Source organism: Panthera pardus, unplaced genomic scaffold (assembly GCF_024362965.1).
Source record: "Panthera pardus isolate Hobbes unplaced genomic scaffold, ASM2436296v1 HiC_scaffold_25, whole genome shotgun sequence".
Lineage (NCBI taxonomy): Eukaryota > Metazoa > Chordata > Mammalia > Carnivora > Felidae > Panthera > Panthera pardus.
This window is the reverse complement of record NW_026526821.1, coordinates 30,412,129-30,427,152: the sequence shown is the minus strand read 5'-3', so window position 1 is coordinate 30,427,152 and position 15,024 is coordinate 30,412,129. Positions and strand designations below refer to the sequence as shown.

The following is a 15,024-nucleotide window of genomic DNA, read 5'->3' as shown; positions in this document are numbered from 1 at the left end:
AATATTTTATTTAATCTAATATATTCAAAATGTTATCATTTAAACATATTATCAATGTAATAATTGTTAATTAGGTATTTTATTTGAAAGTTTATTTATTTATTTTGAGAGAGAGAGAGAGAGAGAGCACATGAGCAGAGGAGGATTGAGAGAGGGAGAGAGAGAAAATCCCAAGCTGGCTTCCAGCAGGTAACCCCAATGCGGGGCTTGAACCCACGCACGAGCTGTGAGATTAGGTGCCCCTAATTAGATATTTTAGATACTTTTTTTTGGTACCAAGTCTCAAAGTCCAATGTGCATCTTACACTCACAGCACATCTCAGCTTGTACTCACCACATATCCAGTGTTCAATAATCACACGCTATTAGTGGCTACCGCAGTGGGCAGTGTAGGTCTATATATGTACAAGCATATGTCCATATTTTTACAGATATAACAAACAGTATGTGAAACACTGTTTTACCCCTTGCTTTCTTTTACTTGGAGGTGGATCCATATGGGTACCATAAAGGCATATATTTACTCAATTCCCTAATGCTGAAAATTCAGGTTATTCATTTTTACATTGATGCGGCAGGCACACACAGAATGAATTCCTAAAAAGGAACTATTGCAAGATGTGAGCTTTATTTATTGAAATCTCCTTTTCCCTTTCCCGAATGTCACTTCCTCAAGCTGACTGAGCTGAAGAACAGGGACCAAGTCATTTGCCTCTTCTCTCACCTCCAGGCACCTCGTATGGGCCCACGGCCAAGGTTGGCCTCGGACCCCATACCCCACCTCTACGGATTTCTCTTAAAGAGAGATAAAAGTACACACAGATGTTTGTTCATTGAGTCATCGTTAGTAACAATGAAATGCAGAGAGCAAGCTGGGTGTTCTTACAGGGGAGCAGTTAATGAGGTGACTCCTCTATACCGTGTAATACCTGCAGCTTTTAAAGAGAATGGGCATGGGGGCAGGCAGGGATGCTTGGCATCCAGCAGGGGCCCAATAAGTAATTGTTGATATTTGAGTGATTACATAATGGGCTCTCAGAAGATGGTCTTTTCAAGAGAGGGTTCCTAGCGTAAAAGAAAGTTGAAACTCACTGATGAAAATAATCATTGACGTGAAAAGATGTTCACAATATGGGCTACAAAATATTATGCCAACTATGGTCCCACTAAAAACAATATGCACAGAAAAGTATCCCACAAGAATATTCTCTGAATAGTGGAATTAAATGTTTGTACCCTCAACATCTTCTGTATTTTAAAATATTTTCCAAAGAACAGGTACAATTTTCAAGTTAATTCAAAGACCTGAATCTGGTACTCAATCTGGTAGTTCCCCAGACAATTAAACATAAGAGTTACCATATGACCCAGCAACTCCACTCCCAGCTATATACCCGAGAAAAATGAAAACATGTTCACACAAAAGCTTGCAAACAAATGCTTACAGCAGCATTATTCGTAACTGCCAAAACAGAAATAATCCAAATGTCCATCAAATGATAAATGGATAAAAATGTCTTATATCCATACAATCGAATATTATTCAGCTGTAAGAAAAGAATAAAGCACTAACAGATAGTTCATCATGGATGAATCTTGAAAATATGACTCTAAGTGAAAGAAGCCAGTCATAAAAGACATGTGTTATTGATTCCATTCATATGAAGTATCCAGGCAGGGGTTTCTTTCTAAGGTGATGAAAATGTTCTCAAACTGATTGTGGTGGATAGTTGCATGTATCTATGAATTGTATATGCTAAATGAGTGAATTGTATGATACGTGAAATATATCTCAATAAAGCTGTTAAAATGAAAGGATGGGGGGAGCACCTGGGTGGCTCAGTCAGTTAAGTGTCTGACTCTTGATTTCAGCTCAGGCCATGATCTCATGGTTTGTGAGTTCGAGCCCTGAGTCAGGCTCTGCACTGACAGCAAAGTGTGCTGTCTGTGCAGAGCCTGCTTGGGATTCTCTCTCTCCCTGTTTCTCTGCTCCTACCCTGCTCGCTCTCTCTCTCTCTCTCTCTCAAAATAAATAAATAAACTTCAAAACATGAAAGGATGGGGCCACCTGGGTGGTTCAGTTAGTTAAGTGTCCGACTCTTGATTTTGGCTCAGGTCATGATCTCTCATTTCATGAGTTCAAGCCCCACGTTGGGCTCTGTGCTGACAGTGTGTAGCCTGCTTGGGATTCTCTCTCTCCCTCTCTCTCTGCCCCTCCCCTGCTCTCACATGCTCTTCCTCACTCTCTCTCAAAATTAAAAAAAAAATGAAAGTGTGAGTAGAATTATGGAAGATTAGGGGAGAAATGTATTTATCTTGGGACTCTTGGCTCTAGAAACTCTAGAGGTGTCCTCAAATATCTAGACAATCTCTGTCCTAGTAACTGTATCCACCTGTATCAATAGGCCCACATTGTCTTCACCTTCCAGGCCCATCCTTGGTTCCCACAAAAAAATACCAGTATGGCCACTTCCAGGACAAAAAAGAAGTCACACACTTGTGTTGACAGCACAGCCATTTCCAGATATCTGGTCTACCTGCTGCCTGTAGCAGGGCATAGGGCCCATTTCCACTCCCTCTCAGCTGAGCAATTCCTACGTCCATCCATCTGGAGCCCTGGGATCCCCCCACCTCCCTCTGTAAGCCCCATCTTTCCAATTCCCCACCTTAGAGAAGTCTACAGTCCACATTCTCTCATCTTGGCCTAGGCTGTCCAAAGCTACCCACTAGGCCTAATACCCATTCTACCTACCTAATCATTATTCCTCATGCCCCTCAGCAATCTTTCCACTCTCCTTTTAATTTTAAAGGTCCTGTTGTACTTGCTTATGGGAAAATTCAGTGAAGTAGAAAAAAAAAAAGCCCACCCATTGTCTATTCACCCAAACACACATTGATTATAAGCCAAGATGGGTGAAGAGGCAGGAGGGACATATGTGTACATTGATGAAACCACCAAAATGTAGACACGGTTTCCTGAAAATGTGTGGCAAGGAGTCTCGGACACGTAGCCTTACACTCACCTTTGCACAGGGACCATACACCCATTATGGGCCAAGCACTGATCTGGCCCCTGTAGGGAAAAATCTCCCATGTTCTTCTAGACCTTGTGATTAGAAGAATATTTTTTATGTCTCAGGAGTGGAAAAGGCCTACGTAAGACACAAAACCCAGAAACAATAAAGGAAAAAATTGACACAGCTGCTTACTTAAAGATTATAAACTTCTCATATTTAAGATTCCCTAGGCTAAGTTAAAGGATAAGTAGCAGACTGGAAGAAAATATTTGCAATATTCTTAACAAAGATTTTGTGTTCAGAGCATATGAAGAGCTCCTGTAAGTCCACAAAAAGACAAATACAAGAGAAACATGGACAAAAAGCATGACTAGAAAATTCACATTCAAATGGCATTCAAAGAAATATACATGGTAACACAGCAGTGAGTTACACTTTCTTCCCTTGGCCTCCAGAACAGCACACAGGCCTGGTGGTTCTCCAACCTCTTCAGCTGTTTTTCATGAATTTCTTGTTAGTCCTTTCTTGAACCCTTAACCTTGGAGAGCCCAGGGCACTGTCCTTGGTCCTCTTCTTTGCACACATCCACTTGTTTGTAGCCTCATCCAGATCATCCCAGGTCCTTAGCCCATCCCCCTGGGTCACAGCCTTCCTCTTCGACTACGCACCTCAAGCTACTCTAAGAGATTTTTTTTTTAAACTACCGCAAAGCATTCATTGTTTTAAGAACATGTCATTTTTATTTGTTTGGTGCAGGAGGAGGTTTCAGGGATTCATGTGTATGTATGCTTTTATATATATAAACGACATTATGTCTGTAGCTGAAAACACATTTATGCCTGTATGCATGGAAAAGTCCAGAAGGTGACACACGGAGATGTTATCAGTGTTCATCTATGGATTTGGGGATTACTAGCAAATAGATTTAAAATCGTAATGCTGCTTGTAAAAATAATCTAAATGGGTAACAATAGGCTACACAGATTAGTGTTCACCCATAATTGGAACAATATACAACTATTAAAAAGCATGTTGGCAATACTTCATCAAGTGGCAAAATTCTCATCACTTGATGCCAGGTAAAACAGCAGGAGATGCCAGTTATACAGTGTATACATCTGATGCCAGTTTTATGCAATAAATTTTTAAAAAGAAAACTGCATGAACCTAGAGAAAAGACTGGAAGGAAACGTACCAAAATGTTACCTGCGCATTTCTCCAGGTGTTGGGGTGAAAGATGATTTTTAGTTTCCTGTATTTTTCAGATTCCGCAGATTTTGCTGTCACAAAACAAAAACCACAAAACACAGTTGTTATTCTTTATAAACAGCAGATCGGCGCCCACTGGGCGCAGAGGCCGGGCACCGCGCCCCTGCCCGCGCGTTCGCCCGCGGGTCTCCGGACGCCCGAGCGCTGGCGGGTCCAGCAGGCCGCAGCGCCCCCCCGCGGTCGGTCCGGGGCGGCGGGGAGGGGGGTGGGCGCGGAGGGCGGGGAGGCGGCGCCGGGCGTCCCCGCGCTTCCCGCGAGATCCCGCTCCGCCCGCTCCGCCCCGCTCGCCGCGCTCCCTGCTCCCCGCGCCGCGGCACTTCCTGCCTTCCGCGCCCGCGCCGCCCGCCCTCGCCCGCGCCCGCCGCCTGCCGCCCGCCGCCCGGCGCCGCGCCCGCCGGCGCCCCCGAAGGTGCCCCCGGCCCGGCCGGGTCACCGCCCCGCCCGCCGCCCCGCGAGCCGCTTTGTCTCGGGCGGGGCGCGCGGGAGAGGCCGCCAGGTGCCCCCCGCCGCGGGCCCGGGCCCCCCGCCCCGGGGCGGCGGCGGTGGCGCCGGGCCCCGGGGCGGGGGGCGCGCCGGGATGGGCCCCAAGCGGCGGCAGCTGACGTTCCGGGAGAAGTCGCGGATCATCCAGGAGGTGGAGGAGAACCCGGACTTGCGCAAGGGCGAGATCGCGCGGCGCTTCAACATCCCGCCGTCCACGCTGAGCACCATCCTGAAGAACAAGCGCGCCATCCTGGCGTCGGAGCGCAAGTACGGTGTGGCCTCCACCTGCCGCAAGACCAACAAGCTGTCCCCCTACGACAAGCTCGAGGGGCTGCTCATCGCCTGGTTCCAGCAGATCCGCGCCGCTGGCCTACCCGTCAAGGGCATCATCCTCAAGGAGAAGGCGCTGCGTATAGCCGAGGAGCTGGGCATGGACGACTTCACCGCCTCCAACGGTTGGCTGGACCGCTTCCGCCGGCGCCACGGTGTGGTGTCCTGCAGCGGTGTGGCCCGCGCCCGGTCGCGCAGTGCTGCTCCCCGGCCCCCAGCGGCTCCCGCCAGCCCACCTGCGGTGCCCTCGGAGGGCAGCGGCGGGGGTTCGACGGGCTGGCGCGCTCGGGAGGAGCAGCCGCCGTCGGTGGCCGAGGGCTACGCCTCCCAGGACGTGTTCAGCGCCATTGAGACCAGTCTGTGGTACGACTTCCTGCCCGACCAGGCTGCGGGGCTGTGCGGCAGCGATGGACGGGCGCGCAGGGCCACCCAGCGCCTGAGCGTCCTGCTGTGCGCCAACGCAGACGGTAGCGAGAAGCTGCCCCCGCTTGTGGCCGGCAAGTCGGCCAAGCCCCGTGCAGGCCAAGCCGGCCTGCCTTGCGACTACACCGCCAACTCTAAGGGTGGTGTCACCACGCAGGCCCTGGCCAAGTACCTGAAGGCCCTGGACACTCGCATGGCTGCAGAGTCTCGCCGAGTCCTGCTACTGGCCGGCCGCCTGGCTGCCCAGTCCCTGGATACCTCCGGCCTGCGGCATGTACAGCTGGCCTTCTTCCCGCCGGGCACCGTGCAGCCGCTGGAGCGGGGAGTGGTCCAACAGGTGAAGGGCCACTACCGCCAGGCTATGCTACTCAAGGCCATGGCCGCACTAGAGGGCCAGGATCGTTCAGGCCTGCAGCTAGGTTTGATGGAGGCCTTGCACTTCGTGGCTGCCGCCTGGCAGGCAGTGGAGCCTTCGGACATAGCTGCCTGCTTTCGTGAGGCTGGCTTCGGGGGTGGCCCAAATGCCACCATCACCACTGCCCTCAAGAGTGAGGGGGAGGAAGAGGAGGAGGAGGAAGAGGAGGAAGAAGAAGAGGAGGAAGAGGAAGAGGAGGGTGAAGGGGAGGAGGAGGAGGAGGAAGAAGAGGGTGAGGAGGAGGAAGGGGGGGAAGGAGAGGAGTTGGGGGAGGAAGAGGAGGTGGAAGAGGAGGGTGATGTTGATGACAGTGATGAAGAGGAGGAGGAAGAGGAGGAAGAGAGCTCCTCTGAGGGCTTGGAGGCTGAGGACTGGGCCCAGGGGGTAGTAGAAGCTGGTGGCAGCTTCGGGGGCTACAGTGCCCAGGAGGAGGCCCAGTGCCCTACTCTCCATTTCCTGGAGGGTGAAGAGGACTCTGAGTCTGACAGTGAGGAAGAGGAGGAAGATGAGGATGATGAGGAGGATGAAGATGATGAAGATGAGGAGGAAGATGGTGATGAGGTGCCTGTGCCCAGCTTTGGGGAGGCCATGGCTTACTTCGCTATGGTCAAGAGGTACCTGACTTCCTTCCCCATTGATGACCGTGTGCAGAGCCACATCCTTCATTTGGAACACGATCTGGTCCACGTGACCAGGAAGAACCATGCCCGGCAGGCAGGAGTTCGGGGTCTTGGACATCAGAGCTGAGCCACTGGGCCTAGCCATGCCCGACCCAGATGTGGCAGCACCAGCCCAGGGCAGAGGACTCTCTGGGCAGCCGCTGTGGATGGAGCCAGAATGGGGAGCTCCAGATCCTTTAGTGATGTTCCTCTGGCCCTGTGACAGGCCCAGCCACCTCGGTAGGGCCCAGGGCTGGGGTCAGCCTCACTGCCTGCTTATTGCCTCTTTCTCAGAGTCCTCTTTCCTCCCCATTTGCCCCTGGGCTTGGGGGACCAGGTGGGGAGGGTGGGGAGCTGTCCGGTGCTACCACACCGTGCCATCAGTGGACTAGGCCACAGTAGCAGCCAGGGTTGGGCCCTGGAGGCTCCCGGCCGGAGAGTGCCTCTCCCCTCTGCCGTCCACACCAGGTGTTTGGTGGGGGGGACCCCAAAGCCATTCTGGGAAGGGCTCCAGAGGAAAGTCCAGCCTAGGCCGCCACAAGGCTGGCAGCCCCCCACCCTGCCCCTGGGCCGCCTTGAGAAGCACAGTCTAACTCACCGCAGGCTCCTGAGCCTGCCTCTGCCTGCTTCCCCATCTTCCCAATCCCTTTCTCTGGCCCAGTCCAGGTTACTGTGGCCCTTGGTTTTCTTTCCAAATTGGAGGTTCCCAAGAGGCCCTCCAGGGGAGTGATAATGGGCACTTCCCTTGTGGGTAGCTGCAGGCCCCATGCCTCTCCTCCCTCTCTGGCAGGGCCCTATCCTGGGCAGGGTGCCTGGGGCTGGGCCCAGAGTCCAGCCATCCAGCCGCTCCTTTCCCAGTCTGAATTCAATAAATCTGTCCACCCCCCTTTTGTGGGGGTGAACGTTTTAACAGCCAAGGGTGCATCCTTCATGGTCTGGGCTTGCGTCTGTCTTGGGAACACGTCCTGTCCTGGCTCCCTTTGGTCCTTGCTCTGGTGGGACATGGAACCAAGCGTTGAGAGGGCGGCCACAGCCTACACCCTGACTGGGGTGAGGGACCACCTCCATATCTAAGTATTATCCAAGCTTGGGGAGGAAGGGGTCTTTAGTGTATCTCCTTGGGTTTGAGGAAGTTGGGCCTTATCCTGCTTTGGGGTTAGAAAGAAGCAGCTCAGGATCAGTTGGCTAGGAGGGAAGGGAGGGAGCCAGCAATCCCTGTTGGACCAAATTGAACTGGGAACTAGGCCTATCAAGCCCATTAAAGTTGGTCCTTGTAGGAGTGGGGCCAGAAGGCAGAGCAAAAGGAGTGTTGGGGCAACTCCTGTGGTCCAGGTTGGAGTTCAGAGGTACATACAGGGCCTCCCTTGGTTTACTTTTGATGCTTAAAGAGGGAGCCCTTTAGGCCTTTCAGTGATTAGCATTTCCGAGCCTGGTGGCTGGTTATCCTGGGGACAGTACAGGAGGAAGATAAAATTCCTGGGATACATTGCACCCCCAAGAGGCTGAGGAAGAATGGGCAACTCGCTTTGTGGTGCCCTCCAGGGGGCACCCCAGTCCAAAGGTGAAGATTGGTGCCTCTGCTGATCTCTAACCCCTTTTCTCCTGTCAGGGCCCAGCCCCTCCCTCATTGAGGCCCTCAGGCCCCCTTGGTTCCAACTAGGGGAGGGCCTGGGCTTGGGGAGGCCAGGCAGCTCTGGGCCCCAAACCGGTTTTCCCACCTTCACCAGGGCTGGCACATCACCACTGTGGTTCCCTCCCCACTACTTCCTTTCAGTTCTTCCTCTCTCCACCCTGGAATGTTGGGGGTGGGGGGATATCTAGGCCATCTTTTGTCCCTTGCCTGCCCTGGGTGTGGTCCCTTCCAGAAAGGCAAGACCAATATGTATGATTTTAAAACAAGAAGGTAGAGTGACGATTCCATACTTGGCCTTCCACACTCCTGGAACTCAGGGTTTCCCCGTAAGCCTTAAAGGCAATGAAACTAAGTGACGGCAAAAAGTAGTTGGGATTCCCCTTACCCCCATCTGAGCTATGGAGGAGAAAACTGGAAAGTCCTAAGAAAGCCCAGCCTACCCCCTGGCCTGCTCTGGAGTTAAGACGGGAGCGGTAGGTTTCTCCCCAGGTGCCCCTGTTCAACCCAGTCCCTCATCTCAAATACCAACAAGGCAAATTATTTCCATTTGTCTTCTCTTCTGCTGGAACTGAGATCATCTCAATAATGATGGCACCAAGTGATGTTAATAGGGCCCTTGCTGTGTGCCAGGCGCTGTGCTAAGCATTTTAGATGCTCACAAAACCCCTATGAGGTAGGTGAAACCACGAGAAAACAGACACAGAGAGGTCCAGTAATGTGCCCAAAGCCACATTGCTAGTCTTCGGTGGAAGCAAACTTTCTTCCCTGGCTGACCCTAGGAGTCCCTTGACTGCTACTTTGTGTCCTTTCACTAAGGCAGAACCCACATCCCTAACCCTTCTAAAAATAGTGCTCCTTTGAAATGGAACTGGCTACTGAAGTCCATTTTTAACCCATGGAAGAACCGCTCTTTGGAGGGAGATGAGGGATTATGGGAGTGTTTACAGGAGCTATTGCAGCTTTTATACCTGTAGCCAATTCCCATATCCTCAGTCCCCATACAAATGCAGATCTGTAAGTACCCTTCCCATTTTCCTCCCTCTTACCCCACTGGGACAAATAGAACCATTCCCACTTCACAAAGGGGGAAAATAAGGTTAAGGAGTTAAATAACCTGCCCGAGGCACTGGCCTTGAGCCCCGAGTATTCTCCTTGGGAGTCTGGGTGACATTAAATGCCCTACCAGGACACTGCTGGGAAGGGCAGTAGTGGTGATGGCCTTAATAGCACAGAGCTTTGAGAAGGGACCCAGCAAGGAGGCACTGTCACACAGCCTATCACACAATCCAGATGGGAAGCAGCAGATGATTAATTACAGTGGACACCCAGATAAAGCTGAGGAACATTGGGATGCTGCCTTCACTTGGGACTGATAGCTGAAGGATCCAGAAGGGGAATCTCGGCCCTGAGGATGCTGGGGCAGGGATTCTGAGGGCCCAGTTGGGTTTGGCAGGTCCCAGGGTGGGCCAGTGGCTGATCAGGTGGAGTGGGCGCAGATGCTGGGAAGACAAGGCCACCTAATCGCCTATTCAAAGCTGGGGCCTGAGAGTAGGTAGAGGGAGAAAACTACAATTCCCAGAAGCCCCTGTTCCCCTCCGAGTCAAGGATAGTTGCCATGGTTTCAGAAAACAATATGGCTGCTCCCAGCTGGGAAGCGAGTTTCCCGGTTTGAGAGGCAGAGGCCGGTCTGGGCGCCTTCGGTGGCGAAAGAAGAGGCATCTGAGAGATCGTGCGGTTTGGCGCTGACGCTGCACGACTGGAACGGTCTTGCCTTGCTGGGGGTGCCAATGGCTGGCAGCGTGGACGAGGAGGCGTTGCACCAGCTGTACCTGTGGGTAGACAACATCCCCCTATCCCGGCCCAAGAGAAATCTCTCCAGGGACTTCAGTGATGGAGGTGTGCACCTTAGTGTGTGTGCACCCCTGTGTGTGTCCCATGTGTCCGTGTTTGTCTACATATTCTGTATGTACGTGTGTAAGGGGTCTGTGTGCATGTGTCTCTTTGTGTTTCTGTGCGTGTGGGTATGTGTATGTTGGGGGGGGGGGTGTCTGACTATCTCCTGGAACTTCAATTATACAAATGTGTGCGCGTGTGTGTTTATCTGTATCTGTGGGAATATGGCTGTGTGTGGGTCTATATGTATGTCCCCTTGTTCTATTCTTTAGGCATGTGTGGTTGTGGTGTCTGAGTGTGAGTCTGTGATGCCCTCCTGGGACTTTAATGACTAAGACGTGTGTCTGTGTATGTTTTTGTGCATCTCTCTGTATGTACTTCTTCATTACTATATTCTATATATCTGTCTTGTGGGATTCTGAGCTTGTGTATGTGCATATGTTTGTTGATACATTCTGTCCTGTATGCATGTAGGGGGTCTTGTGTGCATATGTGTTTGTGATCCTGGGACTTTGCTGTTGGAGTGTGTGTGTGTGTGTGTGTGTGTGTGTGTGTCCATGTGAATGCCTAGGGTGGGGCCCCAGGCTCCTGATAGGCTCTCTTGGAGACTCCTTCTCTGAAGACCAGACACCTCAGTTTTCATATGCTTGAGTTAATGGGGATGGGATGCTGCTTCTCTGGGGTATGCTGGAGGCTGATCACTCATTTCTAATCTTGCTTTCTTGAACTCCTTCCCTCTCCTCCACCACCCCTCCCTCCCTATCATCCGTTCCCTTTCCACACCTCCACCCATCCGCTTGGTCACACCATTCTGTAACCCCCGATTCTCTCATTACATGCACATCTTCTCCCTACTCCTTCTCCCTTACCTACTGCCTCCTCCCCCACCTTCCACATCTGCTTCCATTCCCTCAGTCCTGGTCGCAGAAGTCATCAAGTTTTACTTCCCCAAGATGGTGGAGATGCACAATTATGTCCCTGCCAACTCTCTCCAACAGAAGCTCAACAACTGGGGTCACCTAAACAGGTAGCAGAATACTTGGGTGCACTAGCGAAATCTCTAACCCCATTCCCCCCTCCCCACCCCCAGGATCCCAGGGAGCTGGGACTCTGTTGGTGTCAGGGTAGGGAGGGACAACGCAGGCAGAACTGGTAACAAAATCAAGGGTTTGTTGTTGTTGTTTTTGAGGAGACAAAGGAAAAGTGACAACCAAGATTCTGGCTCATTCCCCCAGGGCTGCACCCCCTTCCTTCTCCCCCACGCCCCTCACTTCATTCCCCGAGGACCCAGTCCTCCATTCCTGTGTCTATTCCCAGGAAGGTGCTGAACAAGCTGAACTTCTCGGTACCAGAGGACGTGATGCGCAAGATCGCGCAATGCGCGCCAGGCGTGGTGGAGTTAGTGCTCATTCCGCTGAGGCAGCGCCTGGAGGAGCGCCAGAGGCGCAGGAAGCAGGGCGCGGGCTCCTTACAGGTGCCACCCCACTCAAGTTTCTCCCACTACTTTGTGGGAGCTTCCCAGGCAGCGGGAAGCCCCACCGTGGCAAGAAGTGTGGGAGAAGGGTGTCTGGCAAAGGGAGCCTGGTCTTGGGGACCACGGAAGAGACATGGGGCTCCTTGGGGATGAGCGAATCCTACCTCACAGTAAACCCTGGGGGTTCTTTCAGGAGCTGGCTCCCCAGGATGGCACTGGCTACATGGATGTGGGTAAAGTGGCCTTTACTTTTCTTCTCTCCCAGGAGAAGCTTTCCTCCTGTCCTTCCTTCCTATGGGGGAAGGGGGGCCAGGGTTGGGGGAAGCAAGGGAGAAGTCAGGAAAATAGGACTCCAGCACGGTTAACTCCTCCACTTGCCTGGTCTCAGGTTTGTCCCAGAAGGCCCGAGGGGAAGGTGACCCGGACTCTCAGGGAGGAGGGCAGCTCAGGTAAGGAGGCTGGGAGTTCCTACCTCACCAGGCCTGGTGATCTCCCTACACAGGGCTGGCAGGTAAGGGTGGTGGCAGGTTGTTCCTGGGAAAGCAGGAAGTGGGGGTGTAGGGGACGGGGAGCGAAGGCCTGGCCGAGGGGCATTGGAAGGATGAGAATGGGGCCTGAGGTTCGGGCCTCCGCTAAGCTGCTTCCCACCCCAGGGGGGGTCGGCTGCCAGCGCCCCGACCTCCGGGATATAGTCAGGCACTGCAGGGCGACCCAAGCTTCGTCCTCCAGATCGCTGAAAAGGAGCAGGAGCTGTTGGCCTCTCAGGAGACTGTGCAGGTGAGGGTGACTGGGAAGGCGCGGGTGGTGGTGGGGCGGTGGGTGCTTAGGGCCTGCAGTGGTGGGGACAGAAGGCAGCGGGCCTCTGGCTTGACCTTTGTGCGGCGCGGCCCAGGTCCTGCAGATGAAGGTGAGGCGCTTAGAGCATTTGCTGCAGCTCAAGAACGTGCGCATCGACGATCTCTCCCGGCGGCTCCAGCAGGCAGAGCGTAAGCAGCGGTGAGCGGCGGCCGGGGCCGCGCGGGGACGCCCCAGTACCCGCCAGAGCCCGGACGCCTAGACCGACGCACCCACCCACGCACCCACCGACGGACTGACGGACCTACCGGCGCGCGGAGCCAGCAGCTCCAAAGAGCCTCATGGGCGCCAGCGCTCCCCTCCCTTGGGTTGGGGGTGAGTTGGGGGGCAGTGAGGCAGGAGCCCTCAGAACGCAGCCCCCCGGACTGACCCACCTCCTTCCACTCCATCCGGGTCAGGAGAATGGACCGCTTTGCAGAACCCAGAAGCCACGTGCAGAGACCTGGCATGCTCCCCAAAGCCATGCCCGACACCAGGGGCCCCACCTTGGTGCTCCCTGCTCTGTGCCTTAGGGGGCGGTGCCCGGACTCGGTGCACACCCCTAGAAACAGGTCCCCGCCCAGCCCTGAGGACTGCGGCGTCTCCATCCGGGCTAGTTCTCTGCGCTCTGGACCTCGGGGGAAGCTGCCCGAGGCAGCTGAGGGAGAAGCTTCCCTCTCCGGCGCGCTCACCTGGGGCCCAACTCGAGGCTGGAGAGCACAGCAGCTGGAGAGGAAGGGGTGAGGAGTGGCTTCAGCCAGGAGTGGGGAAGACATGGGCTGTGCCTGTTCCAAACACTCTTCCCTCCCCTCCTAGGGGGCACCTTTGAGAATGTTTTGGAGATACAGGACCGCACTACCCCCATTAAAGAAGTTGTGCTATCTTTCCTGCGACTGCCTTCTCTGTCTAGATTTCTTGCCCTTCTTAAGCCGCACTGCCCGCCCCCCCCCCCCCCCCCCATTTTGAGTGAAAGAGCCTTGTAGGCCCAGAGTGGGTTTCACCTTTGGTCAGCTGGGCCCTGGGTGGCCACTGCCTGGTAGGTTGATGATATCACAGGGTCAGGTCTTGTGCACTAGAACAGCCTGACTTCTAACACTGGCCTTAGACTGACCCCCAAACTCACCCTCACAGAATCTTCTAGCCCTGTCCAAACCCAACTCCAAACCCAGGCTTCAGATTCTCCCCAAATGTAGCCGCACCCTCACCCTCAACGCTGCCCATGGACTGACCCCTAAACCTGTCCTCTGTGTGACTCCCAACCCTGCTCACAGACTTGATCCATAGTTCTATGGACTGAGGCCAAGCTTGATTCCCAACCCTGACCAAGATACTATGGCCATGATATGACCCTAACTCTGAAAATTTACTGACTACTGGCATTACATTTTGAGACCCCACAATTCTATTCCTAGACATATTTCAGCATATACCCAGGGGAAACTTAAGCTCTTGTGTTCTGTATTCTGTAACACGGGTATAGCAATAGTCATAGCAACATTCTTTGTAATAGAAAAGAATTGAAAATAACTTGTATTAGTTTCTATCGCTGTGTAAGAAATCACCACAAACTTAAAACAGCACAAATTTATTATCTCATCTTTTCTGTGTGTCAAGAGTCCAGGTGTGGCCTAGCTGGGCCCTCTGCTTCAGAGTTTCTCATAAGGCTGCACTCAAAGTGGTGGCTAGGGCTGCGGTTTCACCTGAAGTCTTAACTGGGGAAGGATTCACTTCCAAGTTCACTTGGTTGTTGACAGAGTTCAGTTCCTTGTGGGCTGTAGGACTGAGGGTTTCAGTTTCTTGCTAGTTGTTGGCTGGTGCCCTCATTTCCTTGCCATTTGGTCACTTCCAGTATGCTAGCTCACTTCATCAAAGCCAGCAAGGGAGAGAGTTAACAGAGTCTTCTTGCAAGATGGCAATTACAATCCTATCTAATATAATCACAGAAGTGACACCCATCACATTTGTTGTATCCTATTTTTTTTCTTTTTTTTTCCCCTCCCTCCCTCCTGTTGTATCCTATTTATTACAAGTCATGAGGTCCAGCCCACATTCAAGGGGAGAGGTGTGCATGGGTGTGAATACCAGGAGACAGGGATCATTGGGAGCCATTGTAGGAACTGTCTGTCTACCACAAGGAGGAAAAAAGCAATGAAAGGATAAAATCTAGGATAGTGGTTACCTCTGAGAGGAAGCAGAAGGCAGAGATGCAAGAAGCATAGGAGTAAGTTATTTTTAATGTTTTAGTCCTTGGGCAGGTGGTGGGTTTACAGGTGTTCATAGTGGGCTGTTTATGGACAAGCAGGGAGAGAGTGTTATGAACTAAGGACTATGGGTAGCCCAATTCTGTTCACCTGAGCTCCTAAAATAATAAATAAAAATACAATTGATGACTACTCCTGACCTTGGTCTGAGCCTCTTCCCTGCCTCTTCTCTGCACTCAACCTGGTCTTAGGTTAACACTGGCTTCAGCCTGACCTTCTACTTTCCCCAAATTAACCACCAGCCCTCACACATATTGACCCCAGCTCTAGCACTGTTATCTTGCTGTAGTCTGCACTGATTCTCCAAAGTTCTGTTCTCTGAATCTGTCATCA

At 52.7% G+C, this 15,024-nt stretch overlaps 2 protein-coding genes across 3 annotated transcripts; both read left to right on the top strand.

Moving 5' to 3' along the window:
- The first annotated feature begins 4,828 nt into the window (after positions 1–4,828).
- CENPB (centromere protein B) lies at positions 4,829–7,513 on the top strand. Its single transcript, XM_019462642.2, has one exon. It carries the CDS (start codon positions 4,864–4,866, stop codon positions 6,682–6,684), a length of 1,821 nt encoding a protein of 606 aa, XP_019318187.1. The 5' UTR covers positions 4,829–4,863; the 3' UTR covers positions 6,685–7,513.
- A 121-nt stretch (positions 7,514–7,634) lies between these two features.
- Positions 7,635–13,323, top strand: SPEF1 (sperm flagellar 1). Of its 2 annotated transcripts, XM_019462643.2 has the most exons (8): positions 7,635–10,125; positions 11,038–11,149; positions 11,440–11,596; positions 11,790–11,829; positions 11,985–12,045; positions 12,250–12,373; positions 12,489–12,592; positions 12,850–13,323. In XM_019462643.2, exons 1-8 carry the CDS (start codon positions 10,017–10,019, stop codon positions 13,172–13,174), a joined length of 1,032 nt encoding a protein of 343 aa, XP_019318188.1. In that variant the 5' UTR covers positions 7,635–10,016; the 3' UTR covers positions 13,175–13,323. The 2 variants fall into 2 exon arrangements, with proteins under 2 accessions (XP_019318188.1, XP_019318189.1); XM_019462644.2 differs by having other exon boundaries at positions 12,489–12,967.
- The last annotated feature ends 1,701 nt before the right edge of the window (positions 13,324–15,024 follow it).

What these genes read in the sequence shown, in the direction of transcription:
- CENPB (XM_019462642.2), top strand. Translation starts at nt 4,864, where the DNA reads ATGGGCCCCAAGCGGCGGCAGCTGACGTTCCGGGAGAAGTCGCGGATC.
- SPEF1 (XM_019462643.2), top strand. Translation starts at nt 10,017, where the DNA reads ATGGCTGGCAGCGTGGACGAGGAGGCGTTGCACCAGCTGTACCTGTGG. An exon ending in CAGGGACTTCAGTGATGGAG is followed by an intron (nt 10,126 to 11,037) that starts GTGTGCACCTTA and finishes CCATTCCCTCAG; the next exon opens with TCCTGGTCGCAGAAGTCATC. An exon ending in AACTGGGGTCACCTAAACAG is followed by an intron (nt 11,150 to 11,439) that starts GTAGCAGAATAC and finishes GTCTATTCCCAG; the next exon opens with GAAGGTGCTGAACAAGCTGA.